This window comes from Stylophora pistillata, chromosome 4, assembly GCF_964205215.1.
Source record: "Stylophora pistillata chromosome 4, jaStyPist1.2, whole genome shotgun sequence".
Classification (NCBI taxonomy): Eukaryota; Metazoa; Cnidaria; class Anthozoa; order Scleractinia; family Pocilloporidae; genus Stylophora; species Stylophora pistillata.
Window position 1 is genome coordinate 19,948,289 of NC_142522.1, and position 25,412 is coordinate 19,973,700.

Sequence of the window (25,412 nt, forward strand, 5' to 3'; positions counted from 1 at the left end):
TAATCCACTGGATGTCGAGTCGTTTATGATCGTGACCGTCCTTAATTTTTTAGGAATTTCTGATTGTTTTTGTTTTTTGTGAGACGTGCACAGAAGAGATTAGCTGTCATTAATCAACGTGCAAAGTGAACATTATTCTTTTCTTTATTCTGTGGCTCACGGCTGGGTGCCGAGAAGCTTTCAGTGAGTGTTTTTTTTTACAAAGACCTGCCACTAAAGCACTTTACGTAACCACTCACTAAAAGGCACTGACCCAGGGACAATTACTTCATGATTGTTACGTAGGTACCGCCCCCATGCAAAAATTAAAGAGACAACCAGTATTTACCAATTAAAATACTTCATGAATTTACAAGACCTTGAAGACGATCTGTTGACTCGACAGCCTATGAAAAATATGCTAATATGGACTTCATAACCCATCGCCCGTCACGACTCATCGAAGAGACTAGAAGTGATAACTAAAATAAAAAAGTTTAGTATAATTACAAATTCGACCTGTTCTCTGTCGATTTGAAGAGAGTAAGACGGCTGTTTAGTGAGAGTACATCTCAAGCAGTTGATGAAAGAAAGGAAAAAGAAACTCCCTAAGTCAACAATCTCAGCGACAAGCCAGACAAGCGGCCAATTTTAGACTCTGTTGAGCGGTAAGTTTGTCTTCGTTACATTAAACTGCGTAAATGTTACGTTTGCACTCGCACTAGTCCTATGTCACTTGCCGAAAGATTAATTTCTTGCGATTTGGAAAACGATGAAAGATTGTTTTATTTAAGAATGCTTTCTCGCAGCTGCCGTATTCCAAAAGGTTTTTTTTTTTATTATTGCAAATAATAACGGTAACTGCTTGAGGGCAAAATAATACCCGATACTCTCACTGTGACTTTTAACAAAAGAAATGCTTCGTATCAAGAAGTTGTTATATATTCGCGTTAAAAATCCAGAGAGAGTAGAGATTACTGAATCTGTATTTTTTTTTTCTTCTCTTTATATCTGGTAAGACTTAAACCTTATTTAGAACGATCATCCGCTGTTATCTTAGTTTATTTATCTGTTTTTGCTTTGATTTATCTTGTTGTTTCGTTGTTTTCAATATGTTTTTTTTTTTTTTGAGACTAACCGAGATTGTTATCATATCGTTGTTTCACGTTGGTTCTATCAATGAGTGTTATCGCCAGCCAAGCTCTGGAAAGCATTTAGAGGTTTTATGTTTATCATATAAAGCATAGATACTGGTAAAAACACTGGTAATCGCGGCGATTTTAACAACTAACGAAACCCCGTTTCACCGATAATCTTTTTATTTTCACGCTTAAAGAGCTAGCACTTTGCCGTACGTAGTTTATCCAAGGTCTGGGTTACCAAAATCCGTAACAGTGCGCACGTATTTTCAGTCACTCAGCCATTACGACAAATTTCAAGCTTGTGCTAGAGCGATCATTCATTGTGTTAATATCTACTTCTTTGTTTTGTTTTAAGCTGTTGTTTTGCTGTTTTAAACACCTAAATGAATGACGGAGATTAACAAATTAATCTTAGAAGTATGTCCACCATCACTTCATCCTTCATGTTCTGAGAGGTATTATATTGAAACCTAGTTGATGCGAATAGAGCCATAACCACTCGCAAAGCTTCCCTACAGCTAATTATGTTTGATTTCGGTTGTTTGACTCCTTCAAAGATTTCTTTCACTCTTGCTAACATTAATCATTAAATTGTTCAAATAAGCTGGGGAAATAATTGTAAATGAAGTGATCCGCACTTAAACTCTATGTATCGTGATAAATCAATTCTGTTGCCAGTTGTCACACTTATGCGCTAAATTGAAAACTCTATGCCACTTGCAAGGCCGAGAGCTGTTCTTCAAGATCTATTATTCCGTGCTTGAACTCAACAATGGAAATTATTCTGTCCACCGAGTTTTGTTCAGGTCCATCATAATTTTGCATGAAACAACGGCTTTTCCATTACGACTTTTAACGACTTCGTTCAAATAATCATTTGCTGCATGAAGAGCTCAGAGCGTCAACTTGATTTCAGTCAGCTCAAGCTGCGTAATTATAATGCAAAATACGTTTTATCACTATGCCTGAGGTATTTAGATATATCAAGCAAGATTGATGGACTGATTCACGGAAAATCAAACACGAAAGCTGTGTCGTTAGAAGTTAGAACTACAATTTAAATGACTACCAACAGAGACAATCAGTAATACACATCCTTTTTCGAAAACATTTCATTAACCTGCTGTTAAATTACCACCACAAGGGTCTTGATAATTACTACAGCTTTGGCTGTCTTAACGAAGCACTATTTGACGGATCGTTTTAAAGGCTGCTTATTTTTATCATCTTATTTCAGTCCTTACTCAGTAGCTAATACTCCGTCCTTGCGCTGCAGGTTTTCGCGGGCTACTATGTCGCTCAGACGAAGGGCTAACGCTCGAAACTTCAGCTTTTATAATCGTAACAGTGGCCAATTTACCATTTCAACTTTGTTGACATATTCAAATTACTACTAAATCTACAATTTCTGAAAATGTTAGAGAAGTTATTAGCACAGATTGCATTGTTGAAGTCTTGCGGGAGATTTGTTTACTTAGAAAACGTTATATTTAAACACTAGAGAAAGCATATCATTCCTTTGTTCAACTTCGAGTCCCAAACATCTTGAAGCATTGTTCCGTGATATTACTAACTTTTACAAGGATAGCAAGCTCCATGCGATTCCTGTTCAGTATATACAACTTCATCCGTACATATCAGGGGCCAAAATACTAATTAAACTTTATTTAGGCCTCAGGCTATCTTTTCCTTTGATCTAACTCTGTAAAAGCGCTTAAAAATGACTAAATGTAATCCTCGCAATAACGAACACTACTTAAACAAGATAGAATAAATATATGAAAATCATATATTTGAACTGCGGTATTTGATACGCATGAAGCACGATCCTCGCAGTAGATAGCGCTATTTAAGCAATAGCGAAAATCAGACCTGAAAAAAATCAGGCCTGTACGGGACTCGAACCACTGACCTCTGCGATACTAGTGCAGCGCATTCAGGCCTGTACGGGATTTGAACTCATGACCTTTACGATGCCGGTGCAGTGCTCTACCAACTGAGCTGACAAGCTGAGTGGAAGCTGGTGATATTGTTGGTTGGCATTAAACTCGTAAAGTAATAAATCAGTGACTGTGAATATATGAAACTCATACATGTGAGCTGCCGTTTAAGAAATGACACCATTAGTAATACCACATCCATATTTGTATGAAATAACTGAGATACTATGAGCGCCCTGATTGGTTGTAAATCTATCATTTAAATCTATCATTTAAACCCTGATTGGTTGTAAATCTATCGTTTATCGCACGGTAAACCAATAGGAAATTTGATATTTATTTTACAAAAGTAATATACTAACCCTTCCTATTGATTTACCTCAACCCGCTTGGAATGTTGGGATAACACGAGAAAAGTTTGTCTACCTTTTTTTTTACGATAAAGAAAATGAGATGCGCAGTATTACCAGGGTTCAAGTAGATGAAATCACAGGAATAAAATTTGATTTGTATCCATTTTCAAATCAACATGCTCATGACTACTTTATCTGGATTCGCCACTGCGCTGAAATGCCCTTATTTCGGCTGCCATTTCCCTTGACATTTGTATCATGCCTCTTTGTAAATCTTAATTCTTTTTTTTTACATAACCCTTGAAGACTATTGTTGTGTAAATCAAAGTTTTCAATTTTATGAATGAATCTTTTGTAAGATTTGATTTTAAAATTAGTTGAATCTAGAAACGTCTAGAAACATCTAGAAACGCACTGTTTACTTTCTAGAAAGCTGATAATTTAAGTCCTGTCAATACTGTCTGACCTCCTTAGAAAATAAGATATATATCAACCATAATCAGATAAAAGCAACCGCTTGGGAGGGCCAACATCACGGTAGCCGAATATTCTGAAAACTGAATACTGTTTGTTGCATATTTGTCTTATGATAAAAACTGCGTCGGTGTCACACAACAACGAAATGGATGGCTGAGTAGAATAAACTCCTCGCCACAATTGCTAGGGTAAATGTTATTTTGAGACTTATTTCAATAATAGGTCTTGCAAGGTGGACTGACGGTCGGCTGATCATAAAAGAGTCGGCTTAACTTTGTGTTGAGGCGGATTGATTAAACAAACAAGAGCCCTATTAAAGTCCAAATGAAAAACTGACGTCTGCAATTCGACGGAAACGTCATAAGTTGGGGGACTAGCTCGGTTTGTTTTATCTCTTAGCTGAGTACAAATCATAGGAAACAGGTACTCTACCGAAACGAGACTGACGTGAATTATAAATTTCTAATTTGTAAGTTTTCATATTACCTACCATAACTTTGTTTGCTGTAAATTTCAAACTCTATATACTTAATATATAGGGAGACTTAAAACACTTAATTAGGGCGAAGTCTATCCATTTCTTTCTCTTCAAGGGGTGGCGAATGTTCTTTCAAAAACTCTGGGTCTCGCAAAATTTTAGTCGAATTTCGTAGGTCTCGCAGTCTCCTTTTTTCAGCGGTTATGTGCGTCTCGCAGTCTCGTTTTTTATACGAAGGTGTCTCGGAGTCTCGATTTTTTGCAAGGCTAAGTGTCTCGAAGTCCCGATTCGTTTGTTCGTTTTTTAAAATTAAGTCTTCTCGTCACTTGATATTGAATTTCATTAAAGCAACCTTCAATTTCCGAGAAAAAGTCAATCCTAACTTCCCTAAATTCTCTGAAATCAACAAAAAGCAAGAAAACTTACCAGAACGTCATTTTGGCGCCAGAAACGTAGTGTTATAGTCGAATTTCCAGTTCCAGCTAGTACACAGAAGCTGGCTAAAATGGGGAATCATGAAACCCACGCACTGACCCACTATAGCTTATGATCAAACCCACGAAGTCGGAGAACTTATCTCTTGCCCCTTGTGAAACTGTGTAAAAGCACAAGCATTCCTAGTGAAACAGACAAGTTACTATACTACTCATTTCCTGTAGACGTAGCTGGTGGTTTTGATTTCCGCTTTCGACGCGAACGCCGGAAAGTGATCGAGTGTATGGTACTTTTAATATTTCGACCTATTTTGCCAACTTTTGCCATCTTAGGCAAACAATCCCAAGTAAAACCACCATAAGTGCGACTTACGCCTTGCGACTTTCATAGCTAGCTCTAGTAGCTTACAGTAATAGGATTGCGGGACTTGACTGGCCAAGCTTGGCGTTGTTGTTTTCGCGAGGCCGGGATTGAAATTTTACTGGTAGACTAACAGCGAATTGTCGGCACATTCATAAATACCAACATTTATAGAGTCCTTTCGTGATTCGTGCTTTTGCTTCCGATGAGAAGAAGAAGACCTTATGCCCATTTCGGTTTCCTCCATTGTTTTGAACGCTTCCACCTCAAATGAGTTCAAACACGGCCGCGCGTTCTTTCTGACGACTTCCAGACTTGAATAGCCCATTTCCGAATTACCCTTGGCCTCTTTTTCAAAACGAGGCCTGGTGCTCAACCATTTTTGTGAAAATGAGTTTAATTTACATGTGAATGAAAACTTATTATCATATGAAAGGATAAGCACTAGGACTCAATTTGAAAATGAGGCCAGGGGTAATTTGGAAATGGGCTATTGTAAGTGACAGCGCGTCAGTCAAAGAAGTCAAAGGGAAATGACCAAGCGCAACCTCCTGACCGGAAATTAGGTCATGGCCAGGAAAAAAATAGAATTTATTGACTGTTGACAGATTTTCAGATCTGATGTCTCGTACAAGGGTTTACAACAAAAGGATCCGTTGTGAGACTTTTGTACAAGCTCATTCTAGCTCATTCTCATAGCTCTCAACCAAATCTGGGGCTCGCAATTTAAGAGTCTGAATGTCTCGCGCTCGCACTAAAAACCCTTTGAAGTCTCGGTCTCGCAATCTACAGGGTCAAAATGTCTCGGGCTCGCAAAGAAAAACGCTACTCTCGACGTTTCGCAAAGTCTCGCATTCACCATTCGCCACCCCCTCTTCACAAATCAACAGAGCATGCTGAAAGACCTAACTTAGACGAAAGGTTTTGGTTCTTAACGTCATAACAGTTTATTCAAATAATCTTTTTAACCTCAACTGTAAAGGTGGTTTGCACGTTACGTCATGGCCGCCATGTTGGTGGACGTAACAACGGATATCTCATTAGCTTCTTTTGTTCGTCCACCAGCATTTGTTCCTTTCACCAGTGTTACCTGTGTCTCTAGAGACTGGTTGCAAACCACCTACGTAGCGCTGCTGTATTCAGCCGGTTGTTTGTTATATCTGACCATCATTCCTATTTACTTTCTCCCCCCTGTTTTTTCCTTTTCGTTCTTTCTCTCTGAAGACGTGAGGGGTTCATATGAAGATAACCCTCTGCTGGTAAGGTTTAACAGTGGTGGGTTTGAAAATTCTTCCCGACAGAAGCAAATGAGATAGAATAAATATATGAAGTTCATATATTTTGAACTGCGGTATTAGATACGTATGATGCACGATCCTCGCAGTAGATAGCGCTATTTATGCAATAGCGAAAATCAGACCTAAAAAAAAAATCAGGCCTGTACGGGACTCGACCACTGACCTCTGCGATACTAGTGCAGCGCTCTACCAATTGAGCTAACAAGCCAACTGGGAGCAGGCCGTTAAGTTGGTTCGTAATAAACCCGTGAAAGTGATAAATGAGATAGAATAAACATATGAAGTTCATATATTTTGAACTGTGGTATTAGATACGTATGATGCACGATCCTCGCAGTAGATAGCGCTATTTATGCAATAGCGAAAATCAGACCTGAAAAAAATCAGGCCTGTACATTTATCACTTTCACGGGTTTATTACGAACCAACTTAACGGCCTGCTCCCAGTTGGCTTGTTAGCTCAATTGGTAGAGCGCTGCACTAGTATCGCAGAGGTCAGTGGTTCGAGTCCCGTACAGGCCTGATTTTTTTCAGGTCTGATTTTCGCTATTGCATAAATAGCGCTATCTACTGCGAGGATCGTGCATCATACGACAGAAGCAAAGTTAAGAATCATTTAAGAATAAAACAAGTCCTTAATTTGTTAATTCGTCGAGTTTCTCGCTCTTTGACTAGCAAGATTGATTAAAATTCGGCCTTCCAGGTGCGTAACAAGCAGGAACACGGAAGTTTAGAGGCTATACTTAATCTTTTTCAGTAACTATTTTTCTTCTAAAAAAGTAGAAAAATGGCTTTCAAATTTTTCCTTGGGTGCTGCAAGCTTTGCGGAAATGTATTTGCTGTTCCTCTTAATCATTCAATCAGAGGCATTCTTCTCTCTTGATCAGGGTTACAACTAAAACCATTCATGACTTGGTTAATTATTTCTTCCCCCCTCTACACGCCAAACTTGTTTATTCCTTACAGTGCTAAGTGTCTCCTTATACTAATTGGCTGTTACGATATCTTTAGTTGCCGTCAAACGCCTCTTAATAGAACAGCATTTGATTCATAAGTCGCAAGAAGCGCCCTTTACCGAACAAAGTAATCCACTGAGACAAAAGGTTGTAAATTAAGTGTTTATATCTCCTGATTGAGTGTATACCTCCCATCATATACGGGATAATGTGATAAGATTTTCCGTTCTGACATGCAAGCTTTATAACAATAAGTCTAGTCAAGGAAACGCTTGGTAATCACCTTTTTTTCTGTTTATTCTTTTCATTCGAGCAGAATATCAAACAACTAGACCTGAACTTGTCATGAGGATCCGCCTATACTTGGCTTGTTTGTTAATTGATTGCGTCGTGTCGAAGAAGATTCACTTAGGTGTCATGTTGCCAACGACAAGGCCCGGATATTATGAGCTTGGTAAGGCTTTGGAACTCGCTATCCAGCCTGCCATTCAAGACATTTATAATTTCAACAGGTTATCGCGTGATTGGAACATCACTTACTCGGTCGAAGACACTGGATGTCAAAAACTGAAAGCAGTAGGTAAAACTTATGAACTTCGCAATGCCGATGCCTTTATTGGGCCTGCGTGCGGTGACGAGTGTTTGTCAGCGGGTTTACTGGCTACATACTGGAATAAGCCAATGATCTCGTACTCGTGTTCCCCAACGGAACTTAGTAATCGCTATTTTTACACCACATTTGCGCGGACACAGCCCTTCAGTAGGACATACATTCTGAAAACCCCAGAGTTTCTTTATGAAGCAGTAAAATTCTACAAATGGACACGCGCCGCGATAATTTCCACCGAGGACCCTATCTGGGCGCCGATAGCTATCGCCTTGTCGGAGTATTTGTCCCAAAGGAATGTCACTATACCTTTCAGTAGATCTTACTTGCACAGTTTGACATTTTCTTACAAGGAATTTCTGAGGCCAGTCAAAGAAGTTGCACGGAGTAAGTATTCTTTGTTTCTTTTTATTTTTCTTTGTTGATTGTTTCTGAGGAGTCAACATCGAGAGAAAGTCTAAAGAAGTGTGGGGTTGCCGAGAGGAAAAGTAAGGTCAAGGTAATTTATTTGAGATAAAGTTTATGGAAATGCTTTTTATCACGCTGCTCATCGAGAGTTAAGCTTATTCGATCGTCTAACGGGCAGTCAATGAACTCTCTCCTGCATGACCACACTTGTATGGTGGCTTTCAAGTCAGCGAAACATATCCGTACCTGTAAACTGTGCGGAAAAAAAAGGAATAAACGAAAAAGAAAGAGAAGTGAAGGATCGAGCCGAGTGAACGAAAATAGAGGAAAACATCGCTAAACGCCGCTTTTTTCGTTTTTCAGTGAGAAATCCAGGGAGAGGGTCGGGAAAGACTGAACAACGTACCCTCCCCCTCCCCCCTCGGTCTTTCTTTCCAGCACCCACTTATCTCTTCCCCTCTCAGACACGAGGATTGAGCAACACAATCCATCTTGGAACGATTCCGTCCCTAACTGGAGTCTCTCTTCTTACCAGCAAGTGATGCGCGAGGATAAGTCTCTCTCTTGCTCCAAGGGGATGAAAGAAGAGAGTCCTGGGAACCAGGTTAACCTCGAGGCCCTCTCTCATTTCTTCTCTAGACGTAAACGTGCCCTTGGATCCATTTGACGTAATGTTACATTTTTTTTGTCTCCCTCAGTAATCTTCCTGCTTTCCTCCAATGAGGAGGTCGCCAGGCTTCTCGTCACCGCCAATGAGCTGGGAATGATGAATGGCGAGTATGCCTTCGTCACACTTGATTTTACCATCCAGAGTTATTGGATCCGTGAGACTTGGGCCGGTGGAAGGAGCGTAGAAGATTTTAACGCACTATTTGATGGTATTATAAATCTGTCGGTAAAAGGGCCGCATGGTGAACGCTATGACAAGTTTGTAGAGGAATTCAGAGAGAAGCTAAAGGTCAATAACGTATCTGAAATAGCGGTTGTAAGTATTGTAATTAATTGCCATCATAATAGCCTGAGAAAAGCAGCCGTCCTTTCGCTCCCTTCGTTTCCCCTCGAGGGGAACGAAGGGAGCGAAAGGACGGCTGCTTTTCTCAGGCTACTACCATAAATGTAGAATAATACACAGTTATTTGCGATCTACAATTCAGGAATATTGGCGAATGATAATTGAGTCACAATGTAGTTAAAAAATATACGAAGCTATACTTTGGGGCCAAGCTAAGCTTAAGAAGTTTTTAGTACATACCAAATCATTTCGTTGGCCATACCCATATTTTAGCGGGGCGTGTTGCAGGAACATGTTTCTCTTATGAGCGATTCTTTTGTAAGAAACACGATTTTTATGGGCGGACATAGCTCGAGAATGAAGATTTTCAGTTCACTTTGCTTTTTTTCAAGCGCTCAGCCGCTTATTTAAAATTTCGGCCAAAAAGGAGGGGGGGTGATTATTGGAAGGAGGGTGCTTAATCGAGGAGGCGCTTATTATTCTCCTGCACTGGTTCCGCTCTAGTTGAAGCTTGGACCGTGTACCCCTATTATTTAAGAAATTGAGGGACGAAGGGGGAAGCTCGTTTGAAATTATGGCCTAGGAGTGAGTACTTATTCAGGGAGGACGCTTATTCGAGGAAATACGGTAATCGCTCGCATGATAACAGAATACGTTTCTCTCGCACTTGACAAGCGAAAGTAATTTTTTTAATGTATTTTCAGACTTATTCATTCTCTGCTTATCTTCACGACGCAATACAAGTTTACGCCATTGGTCTAAACCGATCGCTAAGCTACGGAGGGAATATCTCTGATGGGCTGTCAATCATAAGAAACGTAACGAACAACGCTGTACTATTCAAAGGTATCTTATTTCTTCGAATAACAGTTTTAACGAAGTGGCCCGACTCGAATTCGAAATGCTTGTAAGCGGACAAGAAAACTGGGTAAAGTTCAAAAATCGAGGCTCAAAAGAAGTCTTCCCGTGAGAAATAGTGAGAAATGACAGTCTCTTTTCTTTGTATTCCAGGTTTGTCGGGAGATGTTGCCATCAATAGCAACGGCAATCGCGTACCAGTGTTCGTTTTTAGCAACAGGCAAAATGGAAGCGTTGTTCCTATCGCGGAGATCGATGAAACGAACCCAGGCGACCCAAACGTAACAATTTACAACGTGACGACAATTTGGCCGAGTGGAACAACCGTTATACCACGTGATGCACCCGAATGTGGATTCCGAGGAGATGAGTGCGTGTCACCTCCAGAGGGTATGTACAATAGAACCATTATATCACGTGACTTATACCCCATTCACACCAGGCACCCAATGTTTGGTTCAACAGTGTTTAGCCGAGTGAAAAAGAGAGCTGAAGAACTGACTTTTACATAGGGTTCAAGGAGTCGCTAAATGTTTAGTTTCTATGTGCTTAATTTGAAGTCGAAAAAAATTGGTTTAAGCTGCCTCAATGTAGAAAACAGTTTTTTACCGTGTTTAACAAAACAGCTTTAAAATATGTTTAAGCTTTGGTATAAATGTGTTTCAGTCAATCATAAAATATATGGTTATGATACGAAAGAAAAAGAGAATTAAAATGGAAAGAACCTAATAAAAGTTTTGGAGGCCTCTGATGAGTGTATGTGATTCTTCAGTGTTTTTTAAAACTAGCATGGTCTGTAAGGGAAAAATCTGGTGGGGGGGAAATCCTTTTTCATGAATCTCAGGCCTTTTAGCTTGTTTATATTTTGATTCTTAATTAGAATGCGATTTATTGTAAATTATATGATATAGCGTAATTAGAATAGTATAGTAAGTTTGGCATAGAAGAGCTAATTCATTTTTGGAATGCTAATACACCTTTATTATTATTATTATTATTATTATTATTATTGTTATTTGCCTTCTTTGTTTTCATATTTGCTCTTTTTAATTAAAATAGGCTAAAACTCGGTAAAGGGAGTTTTGTGGGCGGGGGGGTGGGGAGGGAAGGAGACATGTTCTTCATAAGATATCGAGCTATTTCATGTTGCAGAATGTAGCTATTTCCGACTTTTGATAGTATCTAATTTTCTTCTCATTTTTCTGTAGAAAACGAAGAATCATTCAACTATCTGTGGCTTTTGACCCTGATTCTGGTGCTGATGTTCATAGCTCTTCTCTTTGGCTTCCTGTACTACAAGTAACTAAACATGAGTTGCATAACTCTGCCGGTCACTTTCACATTCCTGGCTAATGGTCTTGTTCTTGGTTTTCATTTGATCACCCAGATCGTCTTTATTCTGAGAAAAGTCAGAGGAAAGGTCCAAGGGGGTTCCACCCCACTCCCCCCCCTCTCGTCACTTCACCACCTGGCAGGCAGACTAACTTTTTTCATTGTTATGAAACACGCACAAATGCGAAACACAACGTACTAAATTCCAGGTGGCTTGGGGCGGTATCCTATAATGGTCTGCCGTTGCTTCTTCTTGCAAAGCAGAAGCATTGAGTGACCAACGTTCACATAAACATTGTCTCGTCTCTACTTTCTGGAGAAAAATCGATATGTCGACAACTCGGCCCATGACATTGATACTTCCGAGTACTTCAAAAGAGACTCTCGTCAAAAAACAACAGCAATAACCACAACACTATCAAAAATAAACAAAAACGACGTGATACTTTTCATCAGTTATCCTTTCCAAGTTTTCTGGACCATAGGAGCAATAACAATTTCGTTATTTTAGGGAATGCCCTAGTTGACTAACAAGCATAACCTTTTAAATTTTAAAATTTCCTGAATGTATCTCGTTATGGATTCTTGCGACCCTTTCCTTCAGTTTATCGAGTCCAATAAGTTCATTGTTGGCTTCAATCTTTCTGTTTCAAGGAAAAAAGTTTACGAAAGGGATCTCATGAATACTTCGTGGATTATTGATTACAAGGATATTGTGTTGTGCAACCCAGGAAGCCGAATGTCGAGCAAAGTAAGTTTGTACGGCACAATTTTTCTCTTTTTTTGTTGACTTGCAGCATCCTATTTTTTCCTCTTTTATTTTCAAACCTACTAAGGCTAAGACATCGATACTTTTGGAATTCGCTAAAATATAAAACTTAATTGTGGGTATTTTTGGCTTGCGATCGCATCACACCTCTTTAGACAAGAACTACGTGATCACTTTTGAATTTAATGAGTGATTAGAAGTGTTTGTTTAATAAACATTTTTCCTACTCACACGCACAAGATACAGTTTGAAGGAGGCCAAACATTATTTTGCTTAAGTCAAATCTTCTAGTTCTGCAGGGCATTATAGAGAATATAAACAAGATAAATCGGAATATAATTGTTTTACTGTCAACTGAGGCTATTGCAGTATTTCCAGCAGCCGTTGTTTGGTCCCGTTATGAAACACGCTTTCTATGTGACCGGGAGTCGTACAACGACAAGGAAAAAAATTTTGCTGTTAATACACCGATTTCAATAAAATGGCTGCCGGTCGGACAAAGGATGGGGCGAGCACCAAAACGAGGCGTTTTAAGATGAAACCATGGCGTTTTCTGTGAACCTATACGAGTGTGATATTCCTGGTGCTTGTTTAGAAGGTCGAAAGCCATCTCTGAGGAAAATTGATGAATTAAGATTTTGGCTTAAGTGTCGGGGTGATCGTGCAAAAGGTTTGACTACAAAAGCACAACTAGTAAAACAGTAAGTTAGAGTTTTTTTAGCCCCTATTGTTTGAACTTCGATAGCTTGTAAACAAAGTCTGTTGTTTAGTCCGGATTTTTCGGTTATTTTTAGTGTGGAAGAGTATATTTCCCAAGGAAAAGATACGAATATCATTGATCCAGACCCAAACCAAATATTCACGAAGAGAAAGCTGAGCAAAGTTCGTTAAGTTCATTAAGTTCGGCGTGTTGTTGTTTTAAACGCTTGATTTCTCTTAAGGCATCGTCCTTTTCCTTACACAAAGCGGTTATTTGTCTCTGTTGTTGTTCTAAGTCCAGTTTTTAATTGATTAATTTCTTTCGTGTAGGATTCTGTTGTCGTAGTACTTTCAAACTCAACGTCCTCAACGGCACTAGCGGGAAAGGCTCTCCTCGATAGCGCTATTTGTTGTTGTTGAGTCGGTGTCCAGATTTCTTTTCAGACGCTCATCGCTCATTTACTGCTGGATCCGTCCTCAGAGAAGGAGCTGGTCGCTTTCTTGGTGAAGTACGCGGCCAGCTAAACTTCGTAGGAGAGATTTCATTATGTCTTTTTAAAGACGTTTTCCCACCAAATCCTTTTTGGATGTCGCACAGTTCGAAATGGAGTGAACATACTTTCGTGTTGTTGTTCCAGTTAAAATTTTTGCCAGGATCTCTTCTGATTTTAGCAAGCCAGACCTTTTTGAGTGACGTTTCTTTCGGGAAGCTAAAGAAACCAACTTTTTCTCCGTTGAGCCCAGTAGTTCCTTTTTGAGTACAATGAATGAGGAACACAACAGTGTATGTTTGACCGCAAAGCCATATCTGTAAGGCCCGCTGAGTCCTAAAATGCCTCGTTTCAGTGCTAGCCCCATTCTTCGGCTGTGCGGCAGCCATTTTATTGAGATCGGTGTATAGATCATGGAAAAATTCAGCTCCAACAATCACAGGTTAGCTGAGTTTGAAGTTGAGCTAAGGAGCTGTGTGTCTATGTATGAGCACATCCGTTGCCTGTTGGGGTAATATGCGAGTCTTAATTTACTGTTTCTCTCTGTTTAACCATTCCAGATTAGATCCGGCCCTGCTGCCGCTGGGTCGTTCATTAGTAACGTAGGGGGTGAATATAACTTTAGCCTCACAAATGTTGGCCGATACAAGGTACGCGGGGTCGCTTAAGGTTTCATATAATGACCAGAGAAAAATCACAGTTACAAACTGTTATACCCTGAGTATCATAAGTAATGATTGAGTTTAATCGAAGAGAAAGAAAACTGGTCTATCGTGGAGTATGGAGAGATGTAATTGCAAATGTGTAATATCTTTTTACAAGAAAAAAAAATAGCTGCCATGCATTTCCTTGTAAATCACTACAGGGAGTTTGGAGTTAGATCAAGATAACGTCTACCTGAAAAGTTTGAGCGTACTCATCACTGTTTGCTGGATGATGTAGAGATATTAAAGTGCTAAGTTATTGCTTAATCACTTCTGGGACGTTAAACTGTTAAACGTTTCATTTGCTCTTTTGAAACCAAGTTTCCAAATTCTTTTCCAGGCTGAGTTAGTGGCTTTGAAACGAATAAGGAAGAACAACATAGAATTAAAAAGAGAAGTGTTTGTAGAAATGAAACAGGTATATATACTTCTTTGTCCTTCCTTAAAAAGATAGAAATTCTTTTACGTTGCGTCAGGGCGCTTTTCGGTGGCTGGAGGACGGGAAGGCTCTAAGGAGAATAAAGAGGAGTGAAGTTGGATCCCGAGCTCGTGAAGTACTTTTCCGAGAACCTTGCTGCAATTCCGTTCATTTAGGAATTATGGATAATGAATAATTATTTCCATCCTCTTTCATTCCACTTTCAAACTTAACAAACATCAAAATTTAAAATACATTCAGGTTTCGTGCTCTTCGGCAAAGAGTCATACAGTCTCATTAAATCCTAGCGTCATGTTCGTCCGCGCTTCATTTTTTAATCAAGTTTTCTCTTCCTATTTTTGCAGGTCCGCGACCTTATGCACGAAAACATCAATCAGTATGTTGGAATGTGTGTGGAATCACCAAATGTATGTATTGTCTCTATGTTCTGCAGCAGAGGAAGTCTTCAGGTAACTGTTCTAAAATGTTAAGTGAGGCATTTACTAATGTTGTATCTTCTGTTCTACAGTTTGTTGTAAACTTAACTCTAAACATTCTAAAGAAGCTACTTAGTTCTCGAAGGCCTTCGCACTGGTGTTGTCTTTAGGTTGACATGTGCAATCCATTCTGCATCCTTAAGCTTACACGTCCCTGCTTTTATTTGCTTTTCTATCAGTACTTGTTACTTAATACTACAATTTCGAAGCGACACTACCTATCACATCTAGTAAGTTTTAACACGACACAACCTGTCCTAATCTGCATCCTGAGTTGAAACTGTGAGAGTTTCAAATTTGTGACTTTTAATAAGGAATCTGAGGCCTGAGGCCATGGTTTTGCAGGTAATCAGTAATGAATCTTTATACCCACGCATTTCCACATGGTTACTACATGAATTGGTGGTTGTCCTGCTGTATAGACCGTGATTGTTTCATAACAAAATCCCTTAAAACTTTGGAAATGCTGTTTGCAGTAAATTTTAGTTCAAATTGGGCTGGATGAGCAATTCTTAAAGACGTCTTTTACCTTCTGCTAATCTTTTCAGCATTATAATTTTTTAATCATGTGCTTGTATTTCACAGGATCTTTTGGCAAACGACGATATCAAGATCGATTGGCTATTTAGGATGTCATTTGCCTATGATATAGCAAAGGTATGTAACCTTGTAAAATTAGAGAGGTTGTAGCCAGCTTTTCCTAGGGAAATTGTTACTCTTCGCTCCTACTCAAGCATGACATAGAATTGCAATTTGTTTTCTCCAGGGAATGATCGCGCTGCAAAATAGCCCGATCCATGCTCATGGAAGCCTCAAGTCATCCAAATGTTTGATTGACGGTCGGTGGGTTTGTAAAGTTTCCGATCATGGCTTGGATACAGTCAAAGCCAATCAGACAGAGGAAGAGTTAGGAGAACATGCTAAGTACAGAGGTAAGCTTATAAGTTCTTTTTCAATAAATTCAAAATTTAAAATCTTTTCTCTTATTTAAGAAATATCCTCACCGTGTAAATCATTAGTATTCAGGGAAATGATTCTACTACCCGAACAATTTACGTTTTTAAGCAATGTTGTTATGTGTCAGGTAAGAAAGTAATAACGGCTCCATTGTTTTCTCTTGTATGTAGTTAATATGAATTGACTGATTTCCCAGGAAAGAGAAACTTCACTGCGTAATACTGCACGTTTTAACGGATGCACTGGCTGTAGCTTTTTTCTCTTCTTAATTTTAGCTTGAGACGGTCGCCACTAAGCCTGTGATGTACTTTTTGTTTTCGTTCCTTTAAAAGACATTTAGATATTTTTTTCTTTTTTCCCTACAGATCTTTATTGGACTGCACCGGAATTACTACATGCAATGGATGGCACAAAAAGTCAATTTACAAAGACTCAAAAGGGCGATGTTTACAGTTATGGAATAATCCTTCACGAAATTCTTTCTAGAGACGAGCCTTATTACCAAATGGAACCAAAAGGTACAATCGATCGAAAAAATAAAGTTTCTCCCAATGAAACGAACAAATTCTTTCCTAGGCATAATATTTATTTTTAAATGCGTTCACCGGTGAAAGTGATTGATGTGGATTGATTTAGAGAAAGCAACGAGAGGGATATTTTTGCCGGATTGAGAATCGAAAGTTATCCGGGAATTTGGTGCTCCGACGCTACAATTTCTCAACCAATCAGATTGTTCCTGGTCCTCGGGCGTCGACTTGTGTTAACTCTAAGTTCTTATGATAATCAGTTGTCTCCAAAAAGTCAATTGCGATTTCTTGGATTCTGGATTCAAGCACTTGATCGGAAAGGTCTCTGATAGCAGTAGGATCCTACAATTGAAATGCGTCGATCTTCCCATCTTTACTTTTTGAAGTGCTTAAAGGTAATCTTGACGGCAACAGAGAGCACGTTACCTCCTTCTCAAAGCTGTAACGACACAAGTCTGCGATAAAGAATATGAACCAAGAGTGATTCGAGGGGTCGGGAAGGAAAAATTCCCCAAAGATATAGAGGAGGAAAAAAATATAGCTCTTCACTATTTTTATGGGAGGAATTTTTATCATTTCTAAGCTTTTATACAAAGTTTAAACATAACCTACAAAAAAACTCAAAAAAAATTTAAACATGGCACTATTTTTTCAGTCTCTGCAAAACATCTTGAAAAAAAAGGCAATATTCAAGTCAAGTCAAATACAGCGTTTTTAAACCTTGCATTCTGCTATTATTTCATTTTTAGGGTTGCGTTTCTGATCTATCGAGTAAACACATTCTACTTATTTGTTATTTCCGCTTTCCCTGGTTCTCTTCCTGTTTGACAACTCATTTCTGATATCCAAATACTCCGCTATCGACGACAAACTCCGTAATCTGATATCACCATTGTGCTGTATAGCAATCAACTCTTACAGAAAAACTAGATGGCGTGACCCAGTGCGTGACCCAGTGCGTGACCCAGTTACCTTGCAGGACCGGCGTAATTATTTTGGCATTTTTTTTAAGTCGAACGGAGGCAATCGCGAGGCGAGCGCGAAGAGGGAGTCACGAGTGAGGGTAGGAGCGAAAAAACAAATAACTTTTCCCGCTCTCTTGATCCTACCATCGCGTATGACTCACACTTCGCGTTCGCCTCGCGCGAATTCAAAACACGAAATAACACCGGTTCTGCAGGCTGTTACCCAGTTGTCATCATTTTGCAAAATATACCGATTTCTAAAGGTATTTTTCTGTTTTCATTTTTATCAGATGTCTTAGTTAAGCTACGAAAGTCTCTTGCTCCACCATTTAGACCTGAAATACCAAAGGATTTGGAAGGATGCGATGAGAAATACATCCAGCTTATGAAACTGTGTTGGGACAAAGAGCCAGCAGAGAGACCAAATTTTACTGACATTAAACTCGAACTAAGGACCATGAATGGAAGAAAGTTAGTGCCACTGATGTACAAATGTCCTAAATGTTGGTTAGTGCTGTTAGTAAGAACAAAGAAGTGGTACACAAGGCGCAGCCGAGAGTCTCACTGATTTTCCTACCACATTTCGACGTCTTCTGTGATCTTTAACTGAACAGAAGCACGGCAACAGAGAATCCATTTGTTCTATACGTAGAAAAACAAAATTTTGTTAATGGTGACGTCATTGATACATCTGTTCTCCAATAGGATATCCTGAGAACCAATCAAAATGCGCGCGTAGTTCAGCTTATCACATAAAATAAAACAGGTCACCCTTGGCAAGGCAAGGTTGCCGTCGTGATTATTTATTTCATGGAATCTCTGGTTTTCAGAAACACAGACATTGTTGATAACATGCTACAAATGATGGAGAAATACACAAACCAATTGGAAGAACTTGTCGACCAAAGAACTCGCCAGTTAGAGATTGAAAAAGCCAAAACAGAAGAGCTTCTTTACAAGATGTTACCCAAGTAAGTGTAATAATAATAATAGTAATAATAATAATAATAATAATAATAATAATAAAGGTATTAAGAATTATTGTGCAAACAGACGTGCAACAATTAACATGAATAGAATGAATAAGGAAAAAGAAAAGGTATTAATTATTATTGAAAAGACATCTATTAATAAAAACTGATTTAAAACGACTTGTCTGAAACTTAGGTAAAATATAATTATGCGACCTAGTTCTCAACTGCTGTGTTCTCTGGGCTGGTAAGAGATCGCTCAACGCAGTGTTGGTGGAAGAGATCCTTTGCCATAATTTCTAACTTTTAATGACCTTTTAACGACCTTTTCAAATTCAAAGGTGTAGTATCAACATTATACTTTGAAGACAAAAATTCTCAAAACACTTATGTCAAGGGTGGAAGGCAAGTAACGATTGCCGGATGGTTACTTCTGCTAGCTCTATATCCAAATGGGTTTTTATGTACTTCATCTTCGACATGATTTGAGTTTTAGGGGGGATTTTGGAGTATGAAGCTCAACCCTGCGGGCCATTTCGCCTTGGCAATCTAGGAAACTATCTTCGCAATTCCAATCCGTTCACAGGGGCCTCTCTTTTTCTTATCCCCTGAGGCTAAAGAGGACCGAAGGTCGGCCATCCTGCAGCAATTTTCGTTACAAATAAAATGCCGTTGAATGATTGAAAATGTTGTTTACTTTTTTTTTTAATAGATCCATAGCTGACGAACTGAAAACTGGAAAGCCTGTGCAGGCTGAGAGTTTTTCAAGTGTTACAATTTTCTTCAGTGACATAGTTGGCTTCACGAAGGTGGCATCCGAGAGTTCACCATTCCAGGTAAAGTTGAATAGATAATGATCGATAGCAAACCTCATTCGTATCAGTCTATTGATCTATATCTATATTCAATTTATTTCCATTTTTTGCAATATATTTAATAAGGCAAGAAATTTTCTGAAATTAATGTGGTAAAACAAAAGCAGGTAAGCTATGCTAAACTCCCCATTACGCCTTCTCTAAGAAAGTCCCTGTCTCCAATAAACTCCCCGTTTCGAAATCGTAAAGACGTATTGTACTCTCCCAAAAATAAATTCAACCAGGCAACCTTTGTGGCTGACGCAACGACCCTTTCACTGATATGCGCCTCCTATGCAAACAAAATACTTCAGCTTTCCATTCTAATCTTATTACTAATCATCCACAGTTCTCCAACTCTTAGAAGTACATGCTGACAATTGTTTCATAATCTTTCAGGTAGTGAATCTTCTGATGACAATTGTTTCATAATCTTTCAGGTAGTGAATCTTCTGATGACAATTGTTTCATAATCTTTCAGGTAGTGAATCTTCTGAATGAGCTGTACACATGTTTTGACAACGTGATTGACAGTTATGACGTTTACAAGGTAACAAACATCCATGACTTTTACCTGTATCTATGGCAACATGTTCCGTAATGATTCTCGAAATATCTTTGACTTCCAATCCAGTCTAAGTGCTGTGAGAAGTTACTTCGAAGGAAAACTTTCTCAATTCTTGTGAATGGAGACTTTAATGGATAGATGGCTGTGCTGGAGCATATTAGTTTTGGTGGATTTCCCGTTTAGCATTCTTTGCAAAGAAAACATTGTAAAATAACCAAATTTGGCATCTTTCGGAGTACGAGGATGGCAGTAGCCAAGGTTTTAAATCTTGTTTGGTATCGGGAACCCAGTCGTTTAGCAGTCAGCTAAAAAAAGAAAATGCTTTCACCGATACCAAAACTGTATCGATCGAAATAGCTGCGTGTGATTCCTACGAATATCTCTTTGGAAACAACAAACTTTTAAAACAAAAGTCTAAATTGGTTTGACGCTTTCACCTCTATTGCTTGAGGTCTTAAATATTAAATAAATCGTAATTCACTAGGTTGAGACCATTGGAGACGCTTACATGGTTGTATCTGGACTTCCTGTTCGCAATGGTGATCGGCACGCTGGGGAAATTGCAACCATGGCGCTCAGCTTATTGAGCTCTGTCAAGGACTTCACTATTCCTCATATGAAAAACAAAAAAGTGCAGCTTCGAATCGGTATTCACACCGGTAAATATTGCAATGCCTTCTCCTTGGTAAATTCAACTCAATAAAGGTGAACCGCCGATGGGTGCAAATGTCGAGGCCTATATGACGGAGAACTGCTTCAGAGAGGATATTATTCATCCGTTTATTTATCCATTGATTCATTTATCAAGTTGAAGGTTTTTTTTTGTCGTATTTACTGATTGTTTTGTACCTCCTTAGCGACAGCAAGGTCATAAACAAAGCAAAATGCAGTTTTTATACGGTGAACTTCATATGAACGTTTGAAATGGTCAGAGAACATACGCACAAACACTACACGAAATTTCATTTCTAAGTCGTTACGGATTTTGTAGCTTACATTTTCCTCATGGCTCTTTCTGAAAACGACTATTATCTGCATGGGTCAGTTTCCAAGAATAAAACCGATAAAATTTTACAAATAAGATAAAATTTCATTTTGATTTCATGGCGAAGGTCCGTGTGTGGCTGGAGTTGTGGGCCTCAAAATGCCTCGCTACTGTTTGTTTGGAGACACTGTGAACTACGCATCAAGGATGGAGTCCAGTGGACTTGGTAAGTGCACTGTTGAACCTTTATCTCTTATGTTTTTCAATATCGTCTTGATGTTAATGGACTCATGAGCGAGGTGATATCCCTAAAATGGTATTGTGTCATCCAATTGAAATCGTTGTCCGCTTCATCAATCTTCCCAGACATGTTAAGAAACTGTCGATGCTCATGTGAAAACATCACTGCACCTAGCAGATCATCCCTCGCGGAACTGTTCTCAAAAGACAGTTTTTCAGCCGTTTTTGTCTTCAAAAGGACCATTCCGATCTCCAGTCGTGATGGTTTTCGACAGAACCCCGAGAGCGTATAAACGGATCATTTTGGGTGAATTTTGCCAATACTGGACTGCGTCATTGATTTTAAGCTAGATAAGGCATCTGACCTATACAAGAACGACAGAAACCAGGTTTAAAAACGGGTTTACAACGGGAGTAAAAAATGGCATGTTCTAGTCTGAAAGTAATAAGGTCAGGATTTAAAGAAAAGGTCTGTACATCGCTGCCAAGAATTTTCCGTTGTCCCTGTTTACATCTGATGTATTCGATAATATTTCACAGCACTTCGAATCCACGTTAGCCCAGATTGTAAATCTGTGCTGGACAGTCTTGGAGGATTCTACTTAGAGGAAAGAGGTCCAGTCACGCTGAAGGTAGGATATCAATGTCGGTTTCCTTCTTAGTAGCCATCAATACCACATCGCAATTTACCTTGTGGTTGATTTTCTCCACGAAAAACGTTGTTTTTTTTTTATGTAACTGTCCTATAGGCCACCCAAAAGGTAACCATTCAAAATCCCGATTTTCACTGTCCACTTCCAACTTCCATCTTCCAATTCATCTGTTGTTTGCAGTCTAGAAGTTGATTTTGGGACCGAAGTTCGAGAGCTCATATTGAGGGCCTAATTCGGGAACGCAATTTGCAAATATTTACATTTAAATCAACAGCAATGAATCTCCAGTCCGTATTGCATTTTGGAAACACCTTGGAGAATGCACTCTAGGAGCTCATTTTGAAAATGCAGCAATCAGATTGCTGGCTTGCCCTTTATCACCTGCCTTCCTAATAAGAGCATTGATGTTTTGCAGGGAAAAGGTACCATTATTAGCTTCTTTCTTTACGGCAAAGAAGGTTTTGACAAGCCTCTACCTGACCTCGCACAGGCCGCTTCACTCGAAGAACATGAGTTTAAATGAGACTCTTTCCAACCTGACTAGAGGAATGGAACGTACGCGGTGGTAGAGGTCGCACAAAGTGTATAAAATGTGATCCCAGTTACATAACAAGAACAGAGGTTTACTTTGACCAACAGTGGCGGTTGCGAAATGTGAATAATGAGCCGAGGGGTAAAATAATCGAACAAACCTAAAAAAGAGATGTTTTCCATGAGGTGTTTGATCGACGTTCGATATTTTCAGTATCAAAACCTGACGCTTGTCAATATTCTTCATCTACTACTTCATTTTACTGGCTCTCTTCACTTAAGGAGTGCTCCGGCTCTAACTGATGGGGAAGATCTGCGACACATTCACTAAAATTTTCTTCATAAGACAACAATAGAGCATCAACAAGAGTGAAATACTACACCGCGTGTGCACCGGGTAACTATTACACGTCATCAGCCCTGATTACATTCAGTTGCGCACTATTCAAGATGGCGGCCGCGGGAAATTCGAAGTGGCTTTAAGAACCTTCTTTGGAAAACGATAACAACTTCAGATCGGTTGGTGAGGCAATTTGTTATGCCAGATCTATTGAGGAGTACATTTGGAAATTTTTGAGCGCTATTTGTTCAAAGAGTGGAGGTTCCCTTTAAAGCATGGCAAGTGAGGGGGCAAAGAACTAACACTCACCATTTTTCCTCTGATAATTACCTCAACAACTAAACTAAGACGATTAATCGCTCTAGCGCAATAATTCCCTCGACTTCGTTTCGGGGACTATTGAAATAATTTCACTTCGTGTTCGGCGAATGAATTTTAAGTATGCATTTCAGGTTTATTACCTGTTTCGTTGTATTAATAGATAAACACAGCAGATAAACATATTATATTTTTGGGTTTAGCTTATGACAATAGGAAAGGATATTTCATTCGATCGTGAGATCATAAAATGCATCCTAGAATATTTTACTAGCGAGAAATGGATCATATAAAACTTTTTATTTATTACAAAATACTCTTTAACAACTTTTTGATTTGGTGATGAAAGGCCATTGTTGCATTAAATTGAGTTGGGTGGAAAGTTCCAAATGTAAGATATCATATGCAATAAAACTCAAGAAACTAACGACTGAATTAAGTTCTAACATACAGAATGATGAGCAACAGAAACAAAACGAAAACTAAGAGAAGGCATAGATTGGCTGGATATCAATCGATCAATTACATAAAGACAAAAAAACAAAAACAAAAAAACAGAGAATGAGGCCAAGAGAGTTGTCGATAAATCCTTCTTTTGTTTCGCCGCAATGAGTCATTTTGCATATGATTACGGAATATTTCTACCATTTTCCTTTTCTCTGCAACATATCCACAATTTTGTGTTGTATTCACGTCATAAAATCACAATTCGTTCTGCGGACATGATCTGAAAATTGCACTATAATTTTTGAAGTCATCAATAACAAGCTTCCTTTCGTGCCATCAGATCTACTAACTCAATCACGTCTTCTGTCGTTTTAAATCTATTACGTCTACCTCATAATTTTCTCTTTTATATACAAGTATTCTCCGATTAGTTCAACATTCAAAAAAAGAAAACTAATTCAAGACCTACAAAATTCATTCCTTACCACTAACACATTTTAAAGAGATAAAGCTAGTTGGCATTCGACTTAAATGGCCAGTCCTAGAGTAACATCTACTAATCAGCCTAGTGGTAGATTCTATGTGAAAACCATATTCCTAGATGTACAGTGGAGATGTTTGATCAGGGTCTCAGGGAACACAATGAAAACACTTGTACAAAAACCCTACCGTATCAACTTGAAAACAAGAAAAGAAAACTATTAAAAATGATAAAGTCGACACTTCTAAGTAAGGAAGATTACCTCATTCATGAACCCAAAATCCTTTTAGCCTGTCCAGGCTAAAAAAATCACTTGAGACGGGTACGGCAGTGTGCGAATGACCCTTGGCGACTTTTTACCGCCATTTTTTGGCTTTTCTCCTTGACCGAGAGCCTGAGCACACGCTAAACACTTTGCCTAAGGCACTGACAATGATAATTTGTTTACCAATCAAGAGTTCCGGTAAATGGTGAACAGTTATGTAATTCTTAAGACCTTGCTGTTTGATTGAGCCATTATAACATTCAATTCTCCTAACTCATTTACAAGGAAATGTACGAAAGTCAGTCGGGAGAGTAACTTACTGGATCCTTGACGTCTAGTGGTCAAATAAAATACAAACTTGAAATAATCGATCGCTAGTGCAGATAAATACCAAACAGGTAAGAAAAGAAACGAAAAGGAACGAGAATTTGCTGAGGATGCCGACTACTATAAAAGATTGTATGAGACGAACTACAAAAAAATTATGGGAAAATTTCTCAACTTCTACAAACAGTGGAGTAGCTAGCTAAAGCAGTTGCAACGCTTTCCCCAAGGAGACGACTTCGGTTTCGTTTAGGACCAACATATCTTTGTCACAAAGTCACGCACGACCTGATTAAGAGATTGCTACTGATTGCTCTTACATATAAATCATACATATTTCACTTACATTAATACCAAAGACGATCAATCGCAATATAATATATTAATAAATACTAAAAATAAATCTGGAATCTTAAAAAGAATGTGAGAAAGGCAGATGCAGGATTAGGTGGCAGTAGAGGAGCCATATAACAGCGTTAACTTTGTGCCTTGATCATAGTTGTCACGTGTAACTCCTGTAATAGCCAATAACACATGGCATGCGCTCTGTGTACGTCACGTGTTCTGCCGCTGACTTCATCTCGACGCTGACTGTGGTATTTCAAACCAACTTCTCCGTTCTATTTGTTAAGCTCGAGTTTTCTTGCAGAAATTGTTCTTCTCTTTGTCGCAGGGTTTCCGTAACAGCTAAAAGCTTTTTTAACCCCGGCTGAAATAAACGCATAAGAATACATTGTCAATCGACCCTTTTATTTCAGCTCATAAGTTGAAAA

At 38.9% G+C, this 25,412-nt stretch overlaps 2 protein-coding genes across 3 annotated transcripts in view; one reads left to right on the top strand and one right to left on the bottom strand.

Moving 5' to 3' along the window:
* The first annotated feature begins 396 nt into the window (after nt 1-396).
* Nucleotides 397-23,549, top strand: LOC111332954 (atrial natriuretic peptide receptor 1-like). 2 transcript variants are annotated; one of them, XM_022938446.2, is made up of 21 exons: nt 397-647; nt 7,735-8,412; nt 9,132-9,418; nt 10,150-10,291; nt 10,457-10,693; nt 11,512-11,602; nt 12,290-12,386; nt 14,155-14,244; nt 14,639-14,716; nt 15,082-15,186; nt 15,799-15,870; nt 15,980-16,145; nt 16,536-16,688; nt 17,953-18,133; nt 18,493-18,633; nt 19,346-19,469; nt 19,969-20,037; nt 20,540-20,714; nt 21,168-21,266; nt 21,821-21,912; nt 22,349-23,549. In XM_022938446.2, exons 2-21 carry the CDS (start codon nt 7,764-7,766, stop codon nt 22,454-22,456), a joined length of 3,156 nt encoding a protein of 1,051 aa, XP_022794181.2. In that variant the 5' UTR covers nt 397-647; nt 7,735-7,763; the 3' UTR covers nt 22,457-23,549. The 2 variants fall into 2 exon arrangements, with proteins under 2 accessions (XP_022794181.2, XP_088615151.1); XM_088759025.1 differs by having other exon boundaries at nt 399-647; nt 7,931-8,412.
* LOC111332953 (ras GTPase-activating protein 1) overlaps nt 23,408-25,412 on the bottom strand; it is a 28,874-nt gene continuing 26,869 nt past the window's right edge. The window contains exon 25 of the mRNA XM_022938444.2: nt 23,408-25,348. Within this exon, the coding sequence (XP_022794179.1) occupies nt 25,241-25,348 (108 nt within the window). The 3' untranslated portion in view covers nt 23,408-25,240. The remainder of the gene's footprint in view (nt 25,349-25,412) is intronic.

Coding starts and splice junctions, on each gene's coding strand:
- LOC111332954 (XM_022938446.2), top strand. CDS start 7,764: ATGAGGATCCGCCTATACTTGGCTTGTTTGTTAATTGATTGCGTCGTG. Junction 9,419..10,149: donor ACGTATCTGAAATAGCGGTT/GTAAGTATTGTA, acceptor ATGTATTTTCAG/ACTTATTCATTCTCTGCTTA. Junction 18,634..19,345: donor CTTTACAAGATGTTACCCAA/GTAAGTGTAATA, acceptor TTTTTTTAATAG/ATCCATAGCTGACGAACTGA.